At 38.9% G+C, this 25,552-nt stretch overlaps 2 protein-coding genes across 4 annotated transcripts in view; one reads left to right on the forward strand and one right to left on the reverse strand.

Moving 5' to 3' along the window:
- LOC122969555 (sodium/hydrogen exchanger 3-like) overlaps positions 1-20,535 on the forward strand; it is a 31,367-nt gene extending 10,832 nt beyond the window's left edge. Inside the window, exons 3-18 of one of the 3 annotated variants that reach the window (XM_044335305.1) lie at positions 4,193-4,500; positions 13,103-13,405; positions 14,857-15,017; positions 15,973-16,051; positions 16,238-16,415; positions 16,529-16,749; positions 16,845-17,047; positions 17,132-17,221; positions 17,318-17,388; positions 17,477-17,606; positions 17,758-17,903; positions 18,302-18,425; positions 18,598-18,771; positions 19,167-19,221; positions 19,308-19,394; positions 19,479-20,535. In XM_044335305.1, the coding sequence (XP_044191240.1) occupies positions 4,203-4,500; positions 13,103-13,405; positions 14,857-15,017; positions 15,973-16,051; positions 16,238-16,415; positions 16,529-16,749; positions 16,845-17,047; positions 17,132-17,221; positions 17,318-17,388; positions 17,477-17,606; positions 17,758-17,903; positions 18,302-18,425; positions 18,598-18,771; positions 19,167-19,221; positions 19,308-19,394; positions 19,479-19,759 (2,601 nt within the window). In that variant the 5' untranslated portion in view covers positions 4,193-4,202 and the 3' untranslated portion in view covers positions 19,760-20,535. Of the gene's footprint in view, positions 1-4,142; positions 4,501-11,298; positions 11,871-13,102; positions 13,406-14,856; positions 15,018-15,972; positions 16,052-16,237; positions 16,416-16,528; positions 16,750-16,844; positions 17,048-17,131; positions 17,222-17,317; positions 17,389-17,476; positions 17,607-17,757; positions 17,904-18,301; positions 18,426-18,597; positions 18,772-19,166; positions 19,222-19,307; positions 19,395-19,478 lie in introns of those variants that run through there. The other 2 variants (XM_044335304.1, XM_044335307.1) reach the window with 2 other exon arrangements.
- A 330-nt stretch (positions 20,536-20,865) lies between these two features.
- Positions 20,866-24,081, reverse strand: olah (oleoyl-ACP hydrolase). The gene is made up of 7 exons (XM_044335309.1): positions 23,781-24,081; positions 23,463-23,593; positions 23,099-23,237; positions 22,884-22,983; positions 21,813-21,982; positions 21,642-21,724; positions 20,866-21,198 (listed from the first exon to the last, which is right to left on the reverse strand). The coding sequence occupies exons 1-7, from the start codon at positions 23,801-23,803 to the stop codon at positions 21,056-21,058; spliced, it is 789 nt and encodes a 262-aa protein (XP_044191244.1). The 5' UTR covers positions 23,804-24,081; the 3' UTR covers positions 20,866-21,055.
- Between the last annotated feature and the right edge of the window lie 1,471 nt (positions 24,082-25,552).

Here is a 25,552-nt window from a genome sequence, read left to right on the forward strand (position 1 = left end):
CATTCAAAGGCAAAAGTATGTTTAGCTGTTCCAAATGTCCACATGCAAAGATGGGACAAAAAGCCTGTCGTCCCAGAGAGGGATGTGACGCAACAAATTGTACAAATGGGGATAACGCCGCACTCTTAAAGACAGTCAGTCTCTCCTCGAAGACACTCATAGTGTTGCACTCCATTTTAAACATCAACAGTGACAGAGGTACAGTAGTTGTGTAAAGAATGAAAAAAGAAAAGTTCGAGAGAGAAGTTCAAACACTTTGCCAATCGCCACATGAAGTGGGCATGATAGTCATACTGTCGGTTTTTGAAAGTTACAAAACTGATCGGTCACAGCCCCATCAATACGTTTGATGAACTGACAAGCAGATGTTTTGAAGAAATACTGACGAATTCAGGGCAAGCAATATGAGTCAAACCAGAAGTGGACAGGCCATTGGGAAGTTTGGGAATTTTCTCTGAGGGCCGGTCTTTTTTTCCCAACCTTGGCATTATATAGCCTATATACAGATATTCAATAGATCATCGTAGCTGCAGCGACATGGCCGTAATAGCAGGTAGCAGTTAAATATTCTCAGCATTAAAATGTCCAAAGTTTCTTGGACGCTTTCCTCACTGATGAGTTGACCATTGACCGGCTTTTACAACTGAAATTGAAAAAATCTAGCACTCATTCGCTGAAACATGGATAGAAAGAGAAAACCTGCGTCTGGCCGTGCAAAGAAGTCGCGCCATAAAAAGAAAAAGGTTTTGCTGTCTGACGCTGCAAAGTGTGAAAAGATAATGGATTTATTTAAGCAGCAGAAACATCAAAGAGGAGTGAACAGGGAGCAGGTGCTTTGTCATGCTGACATGCTCTATGCTGTGAACAAAAGCTAGATTAACTTACTAAAGAACAAAATGTTTTTGTTCACCTTTAGGTTTCAATGCTAGAGTTCTGTTTTAGGTTTGATCATTTCCAAGCTTTAACTAGTCAGTGCACAAACATTCAGAGAAGTAGAAGAAGTAAATTTCACTGAGGCATCAATTCTTATTGGCATTATATCCTATAAGACATATAATATTTGATTGCCAGCGCAGCAATTAAAATGATCTGTTAAACATTTACTCTGCAATCTGAACAAACATGTGAACATGGCTCTGAACATAAAGAGAAAGGATTGAGGAGGAGGAAGCAGGAACCAGCACAGACCCAGTTAGAGGTGTGTGCTTTATTGACTGTTATATATTAGTAATACGCTCAGGTAAGACTACTTCTTTCAAGTTATTTATTGTCACATTACAAGATTAATAGCAAGTATATTGTATAACACACCACATACAGTGCTGCTTGAAAGTTTGTGAACCCTTTAGAATTTGCTCTATTTCTGTATAAATGACCTAAAACATGATCAGATTTCCATTCAAGTCCTAAAACTAGATAAAGAGACATCAGTCAAACAAATGAGACAAAAACTTTACACTTGTTCATTTATTTATTAAGGAAAATGATCCAATGTTACATATTTGTGCGTGGCAAAAATATGTGAACCCCTAGGATTATCAATTCAAACAAAGGATATTTCTGAGGATCTTAGAAGAAGAGTTGCTGATACTCACCAGGCTGGAAAGGGTTACAAAACCATTTCTAAAGAGTTCGGACTCCACCAGTCGATTGTCAGGCAGATCGTGTACAAATGGAGGACATTCAACACCATTGTTACCCTCCCCAGGAGTGGTCGAACAACAAAGATCGCACCAGGAGTAGGCGTGCATTAATTTGGGGGGCCACAACGGACCCCAGGGTAATGTCTAGGAAACTAAAGATCCCTCTTGCAGTTGCTACAGTCAGTGTTAATGAGTCCACCATCAGGAGAACATTGAACATCAATGGTGTGCATGGCAGAGTTGCAAGGAAAAAAAAACATTTCTCTCCAAAAAGAACATTGCTTCTGTCCACGGTTTGCGCAAAACCACACGGATAAGCCAGAAGGTGATTGGAAAAATGTTCTGTGGATGGATGAGACCAAATTTGAACTTTTTGGCTTGTATGAAAAGCATTATGTTTGGCGATGAGCAAACACTGCATTCCAGCATAAGAACCCTAACCCATCTGTGAAACAAGGTGGTGGTAGTATCATGGACAGCTTGCAATCATTGATGGAGCTATGGAAAATGTCAAGGTATCCGTCTGTGACCTGAAGTTCAACAGAAAGTGTGTCATGCAGTAAGACAACAACACTAAACACACAGGTCGTTGTACCAAAGAATGGTTAAAGCAGAAGAAAGATAATGTTTTGGAATGGCCGAGTCAAAGTCCTGACCTTAATCCTAAAGAAATGCTGTGGAAGGACCTGAAGTATGTAGTTCATGCAAAGAAGCCCACCAACATCCCTGAGTTGACTGTCCTGTAAGGAGGATTGGGCTAAAATTCCCCCAAGCTGATGTGCAGAGCTGATTAACAGTTACTGGAAATGTTTGGTTGAAGTTATTGCTGCAAAAGGGGGTCACACCAGTTACTGAAAGCAAGGGTTCAAGGTTGGATAATTTTCCTCAATAAATAAATGAAAAAAATGAGAAAAATGATTTTCTTTTGTCTCCCTTTATCTAGTTTTAGGACTTGTCTAAATATCTGATCACGTTTTAGGTCATATTTATGCAGAAATACAGAAAATTCTAAAGGGTTCACAAACTTTCAAGCAGCACTGTATGTATTTGCCTATGTCAAGGTTGGACTATTCATCATGAATTTAATGAATACAACAATATTTGATTCTCATATCAGACAGTCCAAATGATGTCTGCAATTTTAACAAACAGATGAATGTGAGTCAGACGGGGAAAGTTTTGAGGAAGTCTTTGTGACAACCAGCCAGTGCCACTGAACAATAGAGTTTAAAAGTAACTGGAGAATAGATATGTTTCACACTCTTATGTGGTCTTACTGATTGAATACAACTAATTAATGGTCATCTGGAAAATTCAGTTGCAGAGTCAGAAAGGGAGAGATTTGATGCAAACATGTTGTGTCAGTTTGAATTTGGTGTATCAAATTGGGGCCACTTCCCAGGTTGCTTTTTGTTGCCAGTCCGTCCCCTGGGTCAAAACGTTAGACAGGTTTAAAACAAATCCCCAGTTTAACCTTATTGTCTAAACCACTTATCTTTAAGCTAAAACACGAGTGAACAAAATATATTTTACAATTGTCCATTGCACTGTAAAACGATAATGAATGAACCGGGAAGTAACTAATCTAATCTATTTTTACAATGAGCACTTTCTCTAAGTGCTTTATCATGTACCATTATCTGTGTTTCTTAACAGTTTTCAGACTTCTGACTGCTTAAAATGAAGCTGTGTCTCCTTGTGCCGCCTCAGAAGAATATTGTATATATCTATGAGTTGTGACTACTCCAACCAAAGTATCTCACAGGAGAAAAAAAGACAGATAATAAAATACAACTAGAGATACAATTTTGTGTTTTCCCATTCGTTATTTTGTGATCCCTAAATTTAGATCCTTCAGTGGGGTCTCCAGGTTGGGATAACGTATAAACTTGGGACCTGTCTGATTACTCATGCTGCTTGCTAGATTGTATTGTATCTCATTGACAACCAGGTATAAGTGAACCAAAACCAAAACTAGGAAAATAAGGTGGGGATATGGTAGATTTAATTTTCTATTTAAAGTGTCAAATATCCAGTCATGTGTGACAGCAACAACAATCATTTGTAGGACTTTAAAAGTATTTAAAAAGGAATTGCCTCAAAAATAAAGCCATTTTGGATATAATTTAGTTAAGCGTCAGTGACAACATACTTATAAACCATTCACAGCCAATGAAGAAAGGATGGGAAGACCAAAACTTCCATTGAGTAAAGTGGCCAAACTAGCTGGGCTGGGTAGAAAGTGGGAGGATCAAGCATCAGGATGGGCTGAGCCTCACCTGCTTTGAAAAGCTGTATCCTTGGCAGAGAGGAGAGCAGAGAGCGGGCCACTATGCTCAGGCCAGATAAAGATGTGCATGTGTGTTGGGGCAAAGTCAAAAGAGACCTGAGAAGGAAGGAGGAAACACAATAAAGGAATGAGAGAGTGCTACACAATCTGCGGTTGACCTGAGCACTGAGTGAGCAGCTCTGTGTAATAGCTGCCTAAGAATTTCTGTAGTAATTTTTCCAATCATGGCAGCTATGTGGCGATTTGCACTTTTTCTTAGCGTGTTGCTGATGGTGTCCAGAGGGTCAAGCCTGGCTGTCGAGGCCAACTCCAGAAGCTCAGACCATGGCCATCCAGCCACCCCGAGCTCAGACACAAGCCACGGGGACGGGCATGGTTCGGTCCATAACTCGAGTGGAAGCCATGATTCGAGCGGAGGCCATGATTCGAGCCATGGAGACAGTGGCCATGACGGCCATGGAGGAGGGCCCATCACCACCTTACCTATTGTGAGCTGGAAGTGGCACCATGTCACCACCCCATACCTGGTGGCTGTTTGGATCCTGGTCTGCTGGCTGTGCAAACTCAGTGAGTCCTACCAACCACAGAGGGTTCATTTTTCCAGGCTACATTAAAAACAGCTCAGCAAATACAGCAAATAGCAAATACAGTTTAGTTTTTCATGTTTGTGAGAAACTTGCTCAAGTGGTGTAATTAGAGGTAACATTTGATGGTAATTAAAATATTTTGTCAATGAGTAGAGTGCTGAGCTAACACATCCAAGGTAAGGGTTGGTGATATGTACTTCTGTAAGAAGTATTTTGGATCCTTTACTTATGTTAAAGTACCAATATCACAATGTTATCAATTATCAGAGTCCTGCATACAATGTTATTGACGTAAAAGTACAGAAATATGAGTAAAAAATATTCAAGTAAGAAATGTACTTGTTAGGAAGAATGTTAAATGATTTTATACAGTATATATTCTTATATTTTTATTATATTAATGTCTAAGCAGTATTTTAATGTTGTGGCTGGTCAATGCAGAGCTAATTTTTGCTAATTTTACACCGGAGTGTAGTTTCATCAACAATAGACAATATCATACACTCAGTCGCCAGTTTATTAGTTACTGTACACTGTACTAAAATGAAAGCGGTGTAATACAACAACACTGCAATAAATCCTACCTCTATCAATGTTGCATTGTTCAGCTTCTAGTGAGGCAATGATTCATCTTTATGGTCATTTTGGGGGCTGCAGTTTATGATGCTGCTGAATTTCTATTGCATGTTTCTAACATTTTGTTTACCCCAGCTATATCACTGTTTTCCTCTAAAAAATTGAGTAATGAAGTAATATAAAATGGAAATACAAAATATTCAAATTAAAATATACAAATAACATCCCTCAACTGTACTACTGTACAGTACTTATGTAAATGTACTTCATTACTTTCACCACTAGTGATATGTGTAAAATTGAAATGTATATGGTGATAGGGATACGGTGAACTTTATGGACATTCAATCAAGATAAAACAACAAAATGCAAATATCTGTTGATTCAATGAATAAAATACACTCGACAAATCAAGGTATTTTACTACCTTGATGCAAAATCCTGTAAATCCAATGTTGCCATAAAGCAGCATAGCCTGCAATGCTCTAAAACAACCAGATATTAAAGGAAATAGCGGCCTAAGTGTATAGAAAAATGCAGTGTATTGCCATATTGCCTATCACCTTATTTCATGGTTTTAATGGGCCACTGGGTCTGTAAAATCCTATATGTATCCATTCGTGGTACTGTCCTAAACTCAATAGCATGCTACATGTTCTAAAATGTCTTTTAAATGGCTTTTTCTGGTTTTCTGTGATTTATATACTGTAATGACGTCGTATATCTATGTTAAACATGGTCAAAACTCCAAAACTTGAGGTTAACAATGTAGAAATGTAAGTCAAAAGTCAGGGCTTCAACTTGCTCTGAATGCTTCGTGTGCGATGGTTTTCTTCTACCTTGCTGCATATCTATAAACAGCGTATCCTTGGTCGCTGAGGTTGTTACTAAGGTTTTCCAAGTGTTGTACTGATGTATTCAAGAAGTTGTCATTTTGAGTAAAGAATGCAAAAGAAGTAGTGTTTTGTGGGATGTGATCACCGATTTTACAACCTTATATTTAAAGAGACTTAAACACATCAGCCCAATAAAGTATTACTGGTATTACATAAACAAAAACACAAACAATATGTGCGCCCTATGAGCATAGAAGAGCAGACAATGACATCAATTGTCTTCATATCTTATTACCTTTTTTTTTTTTTCCAGATTTACAATGCTTGCTTTCTTTCATTCTCCACAGTGCAGTAATGTCTCTCTGCCTGGTTCTAAATGAAGAGCAATGAACAATAAATGTAGGTTAGGGCTATTAGACTTCCTTTTCAACTATTTCAGTTGTTTAAATATGTATTTCCTCATTTTCTCCTCAGTTACTATATCATATAGGATCAGGTCAGGGACACAGGAACATTTGTAACATTTATTGTCATGTCATGTAGTGTCTGACATTTTCACTTCCTACAGATTGCCTCCTATAATGTCGGTAATGTTGTAATTTAGATGTATTTTATTTGACCTTTCTCAGAATTAAGAACATCAGGCGTATACCTAAAATGTGACTATACAGTGAAATGTATTTTTATCTACATTTGCTTCCAGTCGCTGGGAGAGGTCACAAATGACACATTTCATTGAGAAAAATGTTTCATAGCTGCTTTACTTTACAAACCATAACACAGTAATCTGTAACAGTAGCTACTCTTCCTCCCAGTCTGAAAATAACCTTTATCTGACCTCCCTCTTTCACCATGAAGTTGACCTCTCTTTGTAGCAGCTAAACGTGTGCACAGAGCTGTGGACGTTTTACAATGATTGAAAGGTTTAAGTTAAAGGCCGGCCACTTATTAGCAGGATATATTAGGTCATTAGTTAATAAGGCTGAACAGTCATGTGTGACTGTGAAGCTAAATGTTCTTTTAAAGATGATTTACAGCGTTTAAGGCACATCAGAAACCAATACGATGTCTATCACACAGCTGCTTATTCAATAGATCAACATAAACTCTTAGTAGCTCTTAGTAGACATACAGGCTCACACCTGTGTGAGAGCTTACGCATCTAATCAAACCAGTCCACCTTACCAAAGATGGTGGCCAATGCTATTGTGCCTTGTCCTGCTCAAACAGGACGGGACAGTTGGGCAAAGAAAACATTCAGTCATAAGTCATAAACTTCAGTGAATCAGCGTTTAGGGGAATTTAAGACCGTACAGTATGTCGTCAGTCATGCAGTTTGCCTCCTTCAAAAGGTTTAGTGGCCATTTAAAGAATAAGGCTGCCATTATTCTAGATTTTTCTTATAAATACCAAAACCAACAGTGTGAGTCTGTCTCTTAATATTCTCCATTATCCCTACCCTGCTATGATTGATATAATTTTATAATAACAATATCAAATGAGTGCTCTCATAGCATCATTTTCAGCCACAGCAGTCAGCTGTTTTTGTGAAATCCTGCTTTTATAGTGTGTTTCATAGTTATATATAGTATATATATACTGTAGGTTAGATAGTAGCCTCACAAGCGGCTGGAAGTCGGCCACAACACAGCCTCTGGAAGCTGACCAATCAGAACAGAGTGGGCTCCTCGGGATGGGGTCTTTTAAGAAAGGGAGCTAAAACGGCCTGTTTCAGACAGAAGCTGAACTGAGGGGCTGCATGAAGGGGCAGTATAACATAAATAAAGAGTTTTTTTGAACTGTAAATCATGCAAAGATATTCCAATAGAGCCCCGGAATATAAATATAGACCTTCAAATGTGCATATGTCCCCTTTAAATTCAAATGCTTTCATTAAACTTGGAAAAATTACACCTTCATTATAATTCAGTAGTAACAAATGGGGGCCTAAAGAGAGCTTGACCTCTGCTGAATATCACGCTATAAGAAGTCTGAGTACCTGTCTTGTCCTGTCTAGATCCGTGATAACTGAACATGGTCAATAGCATTTTGTGTATACACAACAAAAGTAAATGGTTTGCAGCACTGTGGACAATGTAAATGAACAAGCGTGCATGTGTATATGTGTGTGTGTGTGTGTGTATGTGTGTTTGTGTACGACTCCACTGACATAAATATGGGACTGTGGTTGTCCGTATATGATGGAGGAAATGACTCTTTGGATGACCAAACAATGAAATTGGACACAATCAGCTGCTTTTTTTTTCAGTCTACAAGTAGTTACAGTTGAAGGGTCAGTTTTGGCAGCTTCAGTGTTAATCTGTGCTTCGTTTGGTGTAAAACATTACAGCGGTGTGTTTGTATTGTTAGTAACTTGCTAACAATAGAGATTATTAGTGATAACAAAGACATATGTTATTAATGTTTTAGCAGGTGCTTCTGTAGCTACTGACATCTGTCTTTATGATTTTTGCAGAAAGAAATTTTCCCAAAATTTGCAAGTTGGAGAGATTAGAGTATTTCAAGTTAAATCTAAAAAGTGCCATGAAGGTAGAGGTTTAGAAATGTTTCTTTTATTTAAAAGCATAAATTTTCCTCAGATCTTATTTCCTTTTGTCCAGATTTACAACAATTGCTTTCTTTCATTCTCCACAGTGCAGTCATGTTTCGCTTCTAAATGATGAACAATGGACAATAAATAAATTTATTCATCTGTGATGTGCTGTTAAACTTCCTGTTCACCTGTTTTAGTTGGTTTCAATTTAATATGTATTTCCTCAGTTTCTCCTCAGTTACTATATCTTACAGGATCAGGTCAGGGACACAAGAACATTTGTAACATTTCCTGTCATGTCATTTAGTGTCTGACATTTTCACTCCCTAATGTTGGTAATGTTGTAATTTAGGTGTTTTACTCATTTGTCTTTTCTCAGAATAAAAAAACAACAGGTTTATACCTAAAATGTCTATATTTTTAGCTGCATTTGCTTCCAGTCGCTGGGTGAGGTCACAAATGACACGTCATTGACCAAAAATTTTGTCACAGCTGCTTAACTTTACAGACCATAACACAGTGATCTGTAACAGTCGCTACTCTTCCTCCCAGTCTCAAAATAACCTTTATCTGACCTTTCTCTTTCACCATGAAGTTGACCTCTCTTTGTAGCAGCTAAACATGTGGACAGAGCTGTGGACGTTCTACAATGATTGAAAGGTTTAAGTTAACGGCCGGCCACTTATTAGCAGGATATATTAGGTCATTAGTTAATAAGGCTGAACAGGGGGATTCCTGTGTGACTGTGAAGCTAAATGTTCTTTTAAAGATGATTTACAGTGTTTAAGGCACATCAGAAACCAATACGATGTCTATCACACAGCTTTTCCTTTAATTATTCAATAGATAAACATAAAGCTCTTAGTAGACATACAGGCTCACACCTGTGTGACAGCTTACGCATCTAATCATCAAACCAGTCCATCTTACCAGTGACGGCAACTGACACTATTGTGCCTTGTCCTACTCAAACAGGACGGGACAGTTGGGTAAAAAAAAACATCCAGTTATAAGGCAAAAAACTTCAGTGAATCAGTGTTTAGGAGAATGAAGACAGTACGAACAGAAAGATGTGGACAGCCGATTTATCAATTCGCTTTGTCTCCAAAGACAAACTAATACTTTCCATCTTCTGTAGTCCTCAACCTCAAGCCCACTGGTTCCTGCTGAGGATGTACATCTTTAAAGTGGCCATTATCAATATTTTTTATAATAACCATGTCGCTCATAGTGATGAACCCATAGAGAATTATCATCGACTCTGCAGCTCCCCTCGGCTTTACAGAGCTTTATAGTGAGTCCAGCTCATTGTTTAGCTCTCCGGCTGCAACTTTACTGTTTTGGTTCACTCTCAACGCTCATAGTGTCGTTTTCAGCCGCAGCAGGCAGCTGTTTTCTGAGAAAAAGCTCTAAAAACCCACTTTACACTACCAGCATCGAACAGCACAGACACAGTTAGCTGTAGACTAGCTGGTGAACATAGTGGAGCATTTAGCAGCTAAAAGAGGGAGTTGGTAGAGAGCAAAAACCAGATCAAGAATGCAAAACTGTGAATGCAAAAAAGGTCCCTGGCTTTTAAAAAGTCTCAGTAATTTCCTAAAACAGCTGGGCACTGTAGTTTTAAACAGACACGTTACTTAATTAGGAGTACATAGTGGATTTGTTGGGGACTATTTTCAGCTGTGGAATAATACACATTAGTGCTTTGGTGTGTATTTATGCAGCAGGATGGTGTTTGTGGGACTGACTCAAAATGATGTGGATCACTGATGTGTTTCATAGTTTTTAGACAACGATGGGGCTCTATGGTGCAGAGGAATAAGTTAACTGTATATCAACCTTTCACTACACTATCATACAATACTTGTTTGTGATATTAGTCAACTGTATGGTTGTGGTCTTTTCATGGGATTTGTTGACAATAAAAAAAATATAGAATATCCCCAGACTTACTTTTAAGATTTTTATAAATGACGGATATTTTATTTTCAAACTAAAGTCCAAAATGTAAGGACAGAACAAAGGAATAAGCTCATTAACTAAATCATAGCTCCACTATAACATAATAGCAGTTAGTTTATTTGAGGGTGTGCTCGAGAACAGCTTTCACATGCCTCTTACGTCAAGACACCGAGAGGCTTTAACTAAGATTGAGTAACGTCAACGTCAATCATTACTAAACACAAAGCTGTGAGATGAAGCAGTGGAAATGTTACTTACTTACACACACACACACACACACACACACATACACACACACAGGTATCTGTTCAACATCTATCAAATGACCCTTAATCCAATCACTTACTCCCTCACTCCCAAACACACACTCCTACGCACACACACACACACACACAGATAGGAATTTGTTTAATAAGGATATAACCCTAGACAGTAAAACTTTATTTAAACCCTATTTATAAGTAGTATATAAACATTTAACAAATCATTTACTTTAATGTAGTTATAAGCAGATATAAGTGTAACTGCTCCTTGGAGGCCCTTACTCCCTCACTCCCAGAAACACACACTCCTACACACACCCACACACACACACACATACACACACACACACACTGAAAATGTGTGATGACATACTTCAGTGGATGCGTTAAAGACCGGAAAGCACAAACAAAGCGATGAGTGGTGAGTGTTTCAAATGTGACTGAATAACTGGAGACCTTTCTTGCACATCCGTTACTCCCCCTCTTCAGTCCTCCAAGTTAAACTCTCACACACACACACACACACACATGCACACACACATAACCTTGGTCATAGAGGAGATACTGTATATATATAAAAGGCTGAGTCCAGGGTTCTGCACACTTCTGATATCACTGCACTGTTGACCACAGACTGTGGGAGGAATGAGGATACAACATCACACACAGACAAAGAAAGATGGAGAACTAGAGGGAAAGAGAAGTGAAGAGATAGTGATAGTAAACAGAGAGTGAGTAAGACAGAGGAAGCAAAACTTCAGCTCACACACAAAAAAAAACCCCAGGAGGGATAAGAAGTGTGACAAACTCTTTTCCTCCTTGACATCTGAGATTAAACAGGCACAAGACGAAGGACGTTTGTTTGGAGTGTGGCTTCTCTTCTCACTCTGTTTCTTTTATTTATATGATCAAATGCGACGCTGTGGACATGTACACCTCTGGCTGCTGGGGTCGGTGTTGCTGATTTGCCTCATCACAGGGGTCACAGGGGTTCAGGGGGACGAGGCGCTAAAGCATCCAGATTCTAGTACCAACCAGAGCGAACGCAGCCATGGCTCCGGCTCCACAGGGATACCCATCGTGACATTTAAGTGGCACCATGTGGATACCGAATATCTGGTTGCATTATGGGTATTGGTGGCTGGCTTGGCTAAATTGGGTATGTAACAAACAATTGAGGATATAGCTCAAGGATGAGTATTGATCATATAAAATGAGAAATAAAATAGCAAAGCAGTCAGTCTTTGTGAGTTATGTCATAGATGTTGCAGACGGAAAAATTCCTCTGTCGAAGAGGATAATGTGGTGCTATTTTTAACGCACCAAATGGGAAATAATTACATTGTTGTCCTGTTATCACTGGGAAAACTCTGGTCTTAGATATATTAGCATACACAGTAATTCTTTTGCAAATGGAAGGAGAACTAAAGCACTGTATGCTTTTCTATTTAAACACGAGAAAGTGCTGTTTTGGGAGAGTTAGGGATTAGTAAATTGCACAGTTGTACGCCTCTAATATGTAACAAACTGTAACTGACTGCAGCCGTGAACAGTCATCTGTTATCAACACAGCATGCTGTTCCAGAGAACAGAAGAGTTTCTTTCCGTTTTTATGAATGCTTGTACCATATTTGAAATTCCTCAGATTGTCACGACACTTTTTTGAGTCACTTTATGGTTTAATAATTGATCTTAAAAGTTTAGAGTATTAAAAGCAGCAAAACTCGTTCTAAAGTGTAACTGTACTTTGGGTTCCACTCATGCACAAATATAAACACAGCATTGAACTATAACAGACCTTCACTTTAACTTATTCAACTTTTGGATGGAACATCTCAGCACAACAAGAACAATAGTCCAGCCCTGTGGACTCGAACGATAAATCAACATTTTGAAATGGGTCTATTGCAACGGCTCAGTGGCCTCGATCATTAAATGAATTATAGTGACACTTTGTCAGGCCATTAAGTCAAGTTACCTCAAGCAAAAGTCTCTCTTTAGTTACGCAGAGAGATTTCTCATAAGCACAACCCTGCTGGTTAATGATATGCCCAGAAAAAGAAGTGACGCTTTCTCAGCTGAGTGAAACAGTTGATCATTTGTGAATTTTGCAACCTCCCAAGAGTTTTAGTTTCATCTGGAGTCTCAACTGCTTTCTGGGGATGCAGCAACAAAAGCAAACTTTCTCAGCCCCAGAATCCAAAATTAAATTCACACAGACTTGACTAGACTTGAACCGAGATTATAAATTATACTTGTATTCTCATTATTGGTTCTTATGATTCTACACTTCCTTGCCCTTGTGGGAGAACCCACTAGAAAAGTCTCACAAATCATTTTATTTTTTCTTGATTTCTCTCCTTCTCTCCTGCTCTCTCTGTATCTTCACAGTCATCGAGGCCAACCACCATGTGACCAGCGTGATCCCGGAGAGCGCCTTGCTCATCTGCTTCGGCTTCATCCTGGGCGGCATAATTTGGGGTGCAGACAAGGTGCAGACCTTCAAACTGACGCCGACCGTGTTCTTCTTCTACCTGCTGCCCCAAATCATCCTGGACGCGGGCTACTTCATGCCAAACAAGCTCTTCTTCAGCAACATGGGGGCCATCCTGGTCTATGCCGTCATCGGGACCTGCTGGAATGCCGCCAGCGTGGGGCTCTCGCTTTGGGGGTGCGCCAAAGGAGGAGCCATGGGTAAGAGAGACATTCATTTTATTTCACTTCAGTAGGCTTCATGTCACCTGGAAGGGGTCAGTATTAAATGGAACATGGCAGGACCCCCTTGTGGCATTTTGAGAGCCTTTTTGTGGGTTTTTCTGTACGTCTGCTTCAAACTGGATGTTTGTAGTGGCTTGTAAGATAGGAAGGCAACAATAAAAAATGAATTGGGATATAAGGCTCCATTAGATTGAGAAATACTTTTATTTAATGGGAGAGATCAAAGTTTTATAGAGTTATAGTGGTTATTAACCTGGTTTACACATGCTGTAAATTGTAGGAAACATCTTTTCTTTGGTGAATCACAGGGAACAAAGAAATCCTCAGCTTTAATAAAAATCTCTTAGTTTGGCTAATCTATATCTCTAAAGAAGTAACAAAAATGACCAAATTTAGCTGTCTAGTAACTCTTCTCTCTTCTGCCACCATGATGATGAAAGCTCGTCATGTATTATGATTATGTGATTGAATGTTTGTTATACAGTCAGACAGACATTTTGGACACATCCTGTCTAAATCTCCTGCCAGGTTGTATCTTCATTAATTGCCTGATTATGTGATTTATAGGAAATGGGTCTTGGCTGATTGGGTGTTTTCTTGTAAATTAGCAATAAAGATATCATTTTTATAAAGGAATTTGGCATGTATTGAACAAGTGTGGCAAGGTTTAGATCAATAGGTTCATAATACAGAAAATGGCTATTGTATTTATTATTACGTTATGAATGAATTTAGACAATCATAAATATTCCTTAAAGATGAAGTGCATAGAATTTAATGTCATCCAGCGGAAAGGACTTGGCAGAAATGGAATATAATATTATGTATGTTTTAATAAGTGTATAATCCCATGAAAATAAGAATCGCTGTGTTTTTGTTACCTTAGAATGAGCCCTTTATATCTACATAGTGAGTGAGTCCTCTTCTACGGAGGCCGCCATGTTCCACAGCCATGTTTCTACAGTAGCCCAGAACGGACAAACCAAACACTGGCTCTAGAGAGGGCCTTTCACGTTTTCTGCGAGTCTTGCGGTCACCGTAGGTTCTCCTACATGCTTGGAAAGGGAGGGGGAGGGGTATTCAGTTGGTTGCAATCTGCAAACTCAACACTAGATGGCACTAAATCCTACACACCTGTCCTTTAAATTCCCAAACCAGCTTTAATTTTGACAATTGTTTTAGGTTGATTCGTAAATGGTTGGACCACTGATCAGAACACTAGCTTTAGTCTAATGAATAACAAATTAAAGCTTAAAGAGAGCCAGTATTGATTAAAAGGCTGTCATGGTATTTTTCGGCAGCTAAAAGATGACAGGGTGTTTAAAGGATGTGCAGCCTTTACAACCCTCAAACCTCTTTCAACTAGCTGCTCAAGTACAGTAAATAAAAGCCAAATTTAAATGTATCTTCTGCCCTGTGTGTTGTAGGTGACCTGGACATCGGTCTGCTGCAGTATCTTCTCTTTGGCAGTCTAATTGCCGCTGTGGACCCCGTAGCCGTCATCGCTGTGTTTGAAGAGGTCCATGTCAATGAGGTCCTCTTCATCATGGTGTTTGGAGAGTCGCTGCTTAACGACGGCGTGACAGTGGTTCGTATGCTACTTCACTATGCAAGTGCTGTGTTTAACTTTCCTTGACGTTGCGCAAGAAGTGGAATAGTTTGTGAGTTTGCAGAGACATCTATCACTGGAAAGTACACTTCCAAGACATGAAGTGCAAAGAGTGCAAACATTGTGCACTTCAAAGAAAGGACCTTTATATTGTCACCGTTGCCAAACTTTATCTAAATCAATCAAAGCGCTGTTTGAGTTGGTTTGATTGAACAAGACATATTGCTTATATGCACTATGAATCACATAATTCAGTTCTCTTTATGACTGAAAGTACAATGAGACGTGAAAGGCATGAAAAGATGTTACTTTCACCTTTCCACGCCTTTTGACAATGTTGTACAATACTAGGCTGATTGCAATGTGGCTTATTGAAGAAAGCATTGTGGTATTGTCAAATGAAAATGTGTATAATTTGGGGGATTAAAATGGTGCTTTCGAGTGTACACTGCACACAACATATCTCCCTTTTGTGTGTTAAGAAAAATTATACAAACCTCTGGGTTACAACACTCTTTAAAATCTGTTGGGCAATTTCAATATGTGTGGTGGTTTATCTGAATTCTGAATATCCTAACATCACATACACTGACTGTATCAGCTTTACAGGCCTCATATCAGCATTGCTTCCCAAATCAGCCCTTGGAAGATCAAGAAAAACAAAAAACATAGAAGATAAAAGGAATCTAAAAATTAATGGGAGAGGCAGATCAAAGACAGTTTCTTGTACAGGCTGGTTGGAGGAATTCCAAAAATGATAAGGCATTAGGAATTAATAATGTAATACAGATCATAAAAATATAATAATATAGTCCAATAATAGGATTATAATTTGTCTGGTATCAATTCTTTGTATTATTCTAACTCTAGGAGGTAGATCAAGGCGATAAGCAGGAAGTTATACTCTTTTTTTCTTTGTCTTCTCTTACTTTAGGTGCTCTTCAATGTGTTTGATGCATTTGTGTCTCTAGGAGGACCCCAAATTGATGCTGTGGAGATAATCAAAGGAATAAGTAAGGAGTGTCATTTATTTATTATTGATAATGGACAATGTAACTGTGCATGTCTGGTCTGGCTTAATTACAAAGGTTTGATTCCCCAGAGATACTGTAGGTGTGAAGACATTATGTATTTACAGGAAGATGTTTGGGATAATAGCTCTCTCTTTTTTTTCACACATTCTGTCTTTCTGTCTCCAGTTTCCTTCTTTGTGGTGGCGTTTGGCGGTTCCCTCCTCGGTTTGGTGTTTGGGATACTTCTCTCTCTTCTGACCAGATGCACTAAGAACATCCAGATCATTGAGCCAGGCTTCATCTTTGTCTTGGGATACCTCTCCTACCTGACTGCGGAGATGCTCTCTCTGTCTGCCATCCTTGCGTGAGTGCTCCATGATAAAAATCTCATCTGTTTTATTATTTTTGTGTTTCATCTTGTATAATATTTATGGGGTTTTATGGACGAAGTCATAGTTTAGTGTTTTTGTACTGTAGGATTGTCTTCTGTGGCATGTCCTGCCAGAAGTACATCAATGCAAACATGGATGAGAAGTCAGTCACCACCGTCAGATATGCCATGAAGGTTTTCGCTAATGGATCAGAAACCATCATCTTTGTGTTCCTTGGCATCTCGGCCATTGACAAAGCAATATGGGTTTGGAACACGGGCTTCATCCTCCTCACGCTCCTCTTCATCTTTGTATACAGGATCATCGGTGAGATTTTGTCTTCAGCTGTCGGTTTTTAGAGCAAACAACACACAGTCTGATGGTAAAGGTCACATTGTGTTTGTGTGCCATGTCCACTTCAGGTGTCTTTTTCCTCACCTGGATTCTCAACAAGTTCAGACTGGTCCCCTTGGAGTTCATAGATCAGGTTATTATGAGCTACGGTGGCCTGCGAGGGGCGGTTGCGTATGGCCTGGCAGTGATGCTGGATGACCACAAGATAAAGGAGAAGAATCTAATGGTCTGCACTACTCTGATTGTGGTGTACTTCACTGTCATCCTTCAGGTAACAGCTTTTCTTTCTTGTTGTTTAGATTAATTTGCTCATTTTCTACTGGACAAACCTGTTGTAAATCTCTCTTTGTTGCAGGGAGTAACAATGAAGCCTCTTGTCACCTGGCTCAAAGTAAAGAGAGCTGCAAAGACTGAGCTCACACTCATAGAGAAAGTGCAGAGTAAGGTAAAAAAAAATTCCCCTTTTTAAAAACAGCCGCAAGAAACATAAACTTCCAGTTTAAAGTCCAGCGATTACAGAATATCTTCTGATGTTTTTCAGTGCTTTGATCACATGCTTGTTGCAATAGAAGACATATCTGGACAAATAGGACACAACTACATGAGAGACAAGTACGTAAACACATCTTTTCAAGTTGTAAAACTGCCTGACTGTATGTGTTTGAATGAAGCTACAATTATCTCTTCTCTCGCTGTGAAGGTGGAATAACTTTGAGGAGAAATGGATGACAGGGATTTTGATGAAGCCATCTGCGAGGAAGAACCGCGACTACGTCTTCAAAGTCTTCCATAAGCTGAACCTCAAGGATGCCATGAGCTATGTGGCTGAGGTGAGGGTCGCACACAGAGAGGCTGAGGTGTACTGGTAGCACACATTTGTTGTCATGTTTTTGAGCGATGGGCAAAGTTGACATTAAAGGACAAGTATAACTATATATTGGATGCTGTTGGTAAAGAAATCCTCCGGTCTCATTGTTGCAGGGTGAACGCAGAGGCTCTCTGGAGTTTGTCCGGAATGAAACGGCGTTCATTGACTTCAAGAAAAAGTTTGGTGAGGATATCTCAGAGGTCATGCCTGACATCACGTACGACACGTCAGATGATTATGGTGGAACGTCTGTTATGAGGTGAGCAAACCCTTTTAGCTGGTTTAATCAGAGATAAAATTTGATTAGAAGTATTTATATAAACCTGTCTAGGATGGGCTGGTGGTGAACAAACTCTTCAAGAACAAGTACTTACTAAAAACACTCAAATTCCTTTAATTACTTTCATTTCATCTCTCAATGTTAAGATATACATGCTTAGATAAAGATATTGAAAGCTACAGATCAGCTGCCTCCATGTGACTGCTCAGACACTGCCCTCTAGTGTTCACACACAGTCACAACACACTTTAAACCTACTGAACTAGTTAAAATGCACTGTACCATCCTACCATCTAGCTCCCAATCTCTTGCAATTTTTTTTGCCACAAAAGCCTAAATTACGCATGAACTAACTGACATGATTTTGTCCCCTGCAGGAGAGACCCTGTGCCATCGGTGAGCTTGGAAATGCACGAGCAGACCATGAACGGTATGAGGGAAACTGAGGACATTAACACTCATCACCTGCTGCAGCAGCATCTGTACAGGGGCAGGAAACAGGTGAGCATGATCCTCCATATGCACTACATTCATAACATTTAAAGCTGAAACCCTGAAACGTATAAGAAATAAACTTTCTGGATGAATAATGAGTTGTTCTTTTTTTATCAAACATCAGTTCTCCACTTCTCACGCTCCATTTTATTCTATTCCTCTGTTTTCTGGTTTATAGCACCGACATAGGTACAGCCGGAGCCACTTTGATGTCAACAAAGATGAAAATGAGGTGCAGGAGATCTTCCAGAGGACCATGAGGAATCGTTTGGAGTCCTTCAAGTCCGCAAAGATGGGTGTCGCTCCACCAAAGACGATAAGCAAGCACCCAAAGAAAGACCACCAGCAAAAGGTTGGATAATCCATAACATATATGTTATTTTATGTGTCCATATCACTGAGGATCAAGAACTGTCTAGTAACTAAAGATGGTATTAAATTTCTGGTCTGACAATCTTATTTTCTGATCACTAAGGTACCTAATTTAAAGAGAAATGTCGCCAACTTTTTTACTATTTTAGAAGGACAAAGTTCTTGTGCAGCTTCTTGTGTTTAGAAAACATTTAAGATTTCAGACCTTTTGTTTCTTTGGATGTGTAAAAAATAGAATTTTGCAGTAAAACATATTTATAATTTTAAAAGTAAGGTATTAAAAAAGGTATTGTACCAAAACTCTGGTGTTGAAAAATTACCCAGATTCTCAACCCTAATGGTCAAAACTTGACTTGACTGCTCTTCTTACTGCAGATGCCAAATGGAAAATCAATGGATAAAAGTAAAAGCTACCTTTCTGGTGATGAAGGTTTGTATCAGTTTTATATGCCTATTAATACTAGACTTGGTGCTCCATTAAAAAAACCTTTATTAAAACTTTTTTTGTGTTTCTAGATTTTGAGTTCTCAGAGGGGGACACCGCCTCCGGCTACGACTCAGCAGGTGGTTCATTCCCCATGAGGGTCACCTACAGAGCAGGAGGTAAAATGAATCCGACACCTTGTCTTCTTATCTTTGACCTCCAAAAACCTGCAAACACTAATTCAGTTTCTGTCTTTCATTCAGCTGGAATCGAGAATCCAGCCTTCATGCTGGACCAGGACCCCATGGCACCGATGCAGATCCCGCCATGGCTTGCAGAGGCCGAGCTCGACAGCAGCACAGTGGCTCCTTCGCAGAGAGCCCAGGTGAGGCTGCCGTGGACGCCCAGCAACCTGCGCCGCCTGGCTCCGCTTCGCACCAGCACTCACTCCACGGACTCCTTCATGCTGGCCGACACACCCGCCACACAGCAGAGGGGCGACAACGACCAGCTGCCGCCGCCGCCACCGCCACCTTCTCACTAAGATGGTGACCTCATGTAGCATCCCACCTCCCCACTTCATCTCCCTCTTACATGGCTGCCAAAGACACAGAACACAACCTCAGACTTTGCACCGTCTACTCTCAAAAAATTGACTAGAGAATGTTTTCTTTTCCTTCGTTTAATCTTAATCCTGCTTCCGCACAAAACTTTCACAATCCCATAACCTTTGTGCTGTTGAAACAGCTTCTGTTGTTGCTCTAACTTTACCCTTCACTGAGCAAAGCTAAATGAGAGATCCTGTACGCACAGTGGCAGGTTATTTACCAGAACATGTTGAACATTGTCTTATTTTCTCCTCTGGTTCATAGCAAACTTGTCAAACATTGCAAATGCTCGTCATCCCCTGAAGAGTATCTTATCCCTTAATGTGATACAAGACATTTTCAAGAATGTAGATATGTGTAGATTTGTTGTTTATACAGATGATAAAAAAGGGAAATTATAGCAATATGAAGCATACAGAGTAACATGAAATCAATTCCATCTCTATAATCTGAATTAATTTCTTTTCTGTGTGTTTTTTTCATTTTTCTGAGGACAGTACTTAAGGTGAAATGTTAAACTTGAAGGATAAGACCACTGTAAATGTTGCTTATGTGATGAAGAAATATTTAAATAATATTTATGGACATGTCCACCATCTCAAACAGAAACTATATTTTATGTACCTCCGACAAATAACACTTTAACTGACTGGACATGGTTTTGGACTGTATGTATTTGAATATAGATTTAGAAATTAAAATGAGAAAAATCTTTGTTTCTGTTGAGTTGATTTTATGTTATATTAATAGAGAGATGTGGAGCTGGTCAAACTGAAGAAGTTCTTAATTGGTTAACAAGTAGTGACGTGAATGGCCAGTTGGGGTTTGTTAGCTTATTTAGGATGGCATCTGGTTTAATCTTTACCCAACACTGACACACTATGTATTACTTGAAAGCACAAAGGATTATAATTCTACGTGACAGGAATAAATGCAAAACACAGCAGTAAAATAGGTCAGTTTCCTCACATGTAAATTTGGTTCAGTATCATGTAGGCTGATTCTTTTTGTTACAAACTCCTTTCAGAAGAGACCAAGATGATGACTGAGACCATTTCATGTTGTCGTTTTCAGGCTTCTTAAGTTAGATTTATTACACATGAGGTTCCACACAGCTCAAACACATTATGTTACACAGCTAAAATGTACAGAATTAAATTAATTCACAATGAATTAGTAGAAAAACAAAACATTAAAGTCATTAGATACAATCTACAGTTGCACATATTTCATCATAAATAGTCCATTTCGGATGTTTCCAGGTGCTTTGTGACGTAGTCTAATATTATTTTTTCATTTCCAGGATCCTTCAGGTAAAAATGAGATCCATTCAGCATCCTGACGGTGAAATCTCCTGTTGTGATGTCTTTCCAAGCTGTTGATGAAAAAAAAAAAATTAATTACATTTAAACAGTGAAATAACTTCAACTGAGTCACTCAGCACACATAGTGATCACATACAGCACTGTACTACAGTAACATAAATTCATACTATGTTTTTAATGCACCTACAGCCACAGCCTATTGTCTGATATATATTTTGGGGCAAAATTAGCTTTTTCCATTTTTCACCCTCACTGCAGGCTAGTCTACATAAAGATGGAGGTGATGTGTCTTTGCTCTGAGGTTATTTGTAATGTGCACTGTATGTATTTGGCACTAAATCAATAATTTTTCAACTCCTGAACAATTCATCTAACAAAACTGCAACTTGCAAACTGAATTTGTGGAGGCTACTGTTCTGCTATTTCTATACTGAGCATCCTGAAACCTGTGGCTCTGTCCACTGTGTGTAATAAAGCAGGACATCAGACTGACCTTGTAAGTCATGAGGAATATCATCCTTTCCATCCAGACATGTGACCGGGCAGGAGAGAAACGGACTGTCTGGCTTGTTACACCTGCAGGAAAACATTCGTTCTGAATCACAGAACATTTAAAATGAATGCTTAAATATGAATTAAGTAACAAACAGAGTCGTCAGCCCACTTGAAGTTCTCCACAATGTGCAGGTCGGCCTTCAGGGCAGGAAGGAAGAGCTTCAGTACTTCAGGGTTGGCCAGCAGCTCAGGAGGAGTTCCTCCTATCGAAGTCATCCACTTGAGGAAATCATCATCTGTTAAGCCGCATCTCTTCGGGGCGTTGATTCGTGTCTCTGACTGAAAGACAAAAGACAGAATAGAAATGACTTAACACCAAACTGTTGTCTTCTGTAAAGCGTCTAAACTAGAAACTCTCAATATTCAGGTGTTTTTGTCGGTGCAGCTTCATCAGGTCAGATTAGAGTCTTATTTGATGAAAGTACCCAACAAAACACCTGGTTCCTTCTGTAGAAACTGAGTATAAGTGACCAACAGTGTGCACGATTTCTGCTTTCCTCTCCATTTACAGACTTTTGTTGGTCCTACGCATCTTTTACTCCCACCATCTGATTCTCCTCCACTATTGAGATTTTCAAGCAGCATCTTAAAACATACTTCTACTTGTTAGCCTTTAACTGTGACTAACTTAATCCAGCTCAGATATTTTTCCTAAAGTCTCTGTAAATCTGTCTCTTCTTTCTCTTTTTTTTCTTTGTTGTTTTGTTTTGTCTTCCTCTCTGTGTGCTGGGAAGCACTTTGGATCAACTGTGTTGTGTGTAAAATACTAAATAAATAAAGTTGATTTGATTTACTAAAGACTTAGCTATAACTTCATGACTTTGGATGTAAGAACTTCTTTTTTTTCTTGTATAAATATAAAAAGTATTTAATGAAGGCTTTGCTGAAATTATCTGTGAAATTGGATGTTTTGTGAATGAATATTTTTTCTTCAAGCAGTGTTGGACTAAAGACATAAAAATAGAAGTTAATACTGATCTGCTTTGTCTCTCTAATCAGTCATTTCAATCTCATTAGTTACTTGGTGTTTAATTCATTTAAATAAATAACCATCCATCAGGACATCATGGGAGGATGATAATTACTTTTAACAGTGGAGCGTGATGAACATTATTCCTCTTGCATATTTAAAAACAAAAGTCAGAAAAATGAAAATAGCAGTCTTTATGTAATCACTTACATAAGGAGCAGAAGCACCAGACAGGAAGATGTGAACCGGTTGGAGGTTGTGGAGTCTCTTCAGAGCATCTGCAACAGCGAAGCTCGTAAAGGCGCCAAAACTGAGACGGATCAGAAATATAAAACATTTTAGAAACAAAAAGGAGGCAGTGATGTGTTATCATAACAGACTTTGTGTTACTTACTCACTGTATTATACTTGTATTATCATCATACCTGTGGCCAAACAGAGCAAAAGGCTTCTCTTTCAGCAGCGGTAACAAAACACCAACAACCTCATCCACAATCTGCTGCATGTTCTGGAAGAACGGCTCTTTGGCTCGACTCTCCCTGCCTGGAAGTTTGACAGCAAATACTGAAAGTGACAGAAAATGTGTTAAGAGCAAAACATTTCAAGCAGAGTGCAGCAGTATTCAAGCTCCTTTTAAGAAGGGGAACTGAATATCTTTTCTCTGTACATGAAGAAATCTAATTATTTAAAAACATTTATGAAATACTGACTATAAAGTAAACAGGATGGAGTGACAGTGCAATGTTCAGCACTTACACAATATCTTACAGGCCTTTTTTTTTTTTTTACCTTCTATGGAGCTGCTGAGGACGTTTCCCCAGCGTGCGTAGTGTATGGACCCTCCACCAGCCCAGGGGAAGCAGATCAGTCTGGCCACAGCATCTGGACTTTTCTTGAAACAGTTGATCACCTTTTCCATCCTGATTTAACACAAGATGAGTAGTTCAAAGGCTGTTTAAACATCTAGATGAGCAGCTGCCGTGCATGCTCTTACTTCTGTTTAACAATACATGCAAGACAGAGGCTCATCCACCCACATAATTCACCTTAAAGCAAAGGTCATGTTTAAAAAAAAATAGGAAGAATCATAAAAATATGAAGTCACACCTGCTTGTTGCTTGTTGCGGCATCAACTTCTCTTGTGAAAACAGTGATTCCTCATGCTGCTCAGGCAAGTGCACTATTTCCTGATTATGCTCTTCTGTGGTTTATGGATGGAGCTGTTGTAAAGTTACAACTGGAAACTAGAGACATCTACAGTATGGAGTAAGTATGTCCATGCATACATGCAAACAACTCACAGCAGGTTTACACCGTGTCATTTCTCTGCAGTAAAACTCTTACAATACCTGGACAGACGGGAAAGGGCATGGGAAATTACGAAAGGTGAAACACAACCTACGTACGTCTAATTTCTAACATGACGTAAAAACTTGAGAAAAAAAGTTTGGAGGAAGTGACGTTTTTCTAAAGTTGGTATTTCCTGACGGAGTTCCCTCAGCGGAGGCGACAGTCCGTCAAGTTAGACAGAGACAGACACGATAAAACAGGAAACCACTTCATCTTCTTTGTTAAATACATCATAGAAAATTATCTAGAGAGGAAAATTATTAGAAACGGCTAGAACGGTAATATTTGTATAGAATATAGAAATCAATTAAGAAAATGGAGTAAAACTGTAGCCGTAAGACCGCTGCTGAAACATTTTTCCTCATGATTTTTTATGTATTACATCCTGCATACAGCAAACTTTTTCACATCAAAGACCCCTAAACTGACACAGATTAGACCACAGACCCCCATCTGATAAGATTTTTGCTTTTAGATGTTTTATTACAGAAAGTGTATGAAACCAATGACCAAAATAGTCATACATTCTGTCATTGTGTTACTTATGGATGGATTGAAAATCAATTATTCCCCTTTTTGCAGGGGACCCCCTGCAACCCCCTCAAGGACCCCTGGGGGTCCCCAGACCCCACTTTGAGAAGCACTGGCATATAGTAACAAAACTGATTACCAGGGAAACAGCTAGCGTATGAAAAAATACAGTAATTAAAAAACACAAGAAAACAAACAAAACAAAAAAAAGAGATTTTTAAAATCAGTATACTATATATTTATACCATGTTGTTAGTTTTCACTAATTTTTTTTTAACATATCAAATTGTGTTGTGATAGAGAGATCCATGAGAGTGTCCAAAGTTCGATTTTGAGTCGATTTCTTTATGTACCTGAAAATCTCCCTGCTAATAAACCCAGTTGTACAAAGACAGAAAAATTGTTGTCCATCTCACTGCCTCCCTCCTGACTGTTGACTGGTACTGTATATTTATACTATGTGGGTAACACTACTGCATGTTTAATTTATTTTGTATTCATTACTTGACCTATATAACATATACATATATATCTATAGCTACATCTACCAGAACCACTTCTTCTGCACATATTTTGCACAACTTTTCTATTTTTACAACCCACAAGTTAGAAAATATAACCTAAGTAATGTAATGTGTATAATGTTTATAACGTATATAAACTGAATTCTTTATTACTCCTAGTTCTTATCTGTTACCTTGTTTCCTGCACTGCTGCTGTAACGTGAATTTCCCCCTCTAGGGATCAATTATCACTGGTGTGTGACAGCGAGAGGGGGAGAAACTGTTCCTGTGTCGGTGGTTTTGGAGCACAACTTATTAATTTTACAGCCACACTTCCAATCCTCTCATCAAACTGAACAGATGTTGTATTCCAAATGTTATACTCATCTTCAAAGTCTCATTCCACTCAAAAATGTGTTCATGCCCACTGTTACTTCACTTGGATGCTTAAGCTTCACCGCGCAGAATGGTACAATATTTACATATTTATAGATT

The sequence above is a fragment of the Thunnus albacares genome, chromosome 19 (genome assembly GCF_914725855.1).
Source record: "Thunnus albacares chromosome 19, fThuAlb1.1, whole genome shotgun sequence".
NCBI classification, from domain to species: Eukaryota; Metazoa; Chordata; class Actinopteri; order Scombriformes; family Scombridae; genus Thunnus; species Thunnus albacares.

Coding starts and splice junctions, on each gene's coding strand:
- olah (XM_044335309.1), bottom strand. CDS start 23,803: ATGCCGCAACAAGCAACAAGCAG. Junction 23,238..23,462: donor CCTCAGCAGCTCCATAGAAG/GTAAAAAAAAAA, acceptor TGTCACTTTCAG/TATTTGCTGTCAAACTTCCA. Junction 21,725..21,812: donor CACATTGTGGAGAACTTCAA/GTGGGCTGACGA, acceptor GTTTTCCTGCAG/GTGTAACAAGCCAGACAGTC.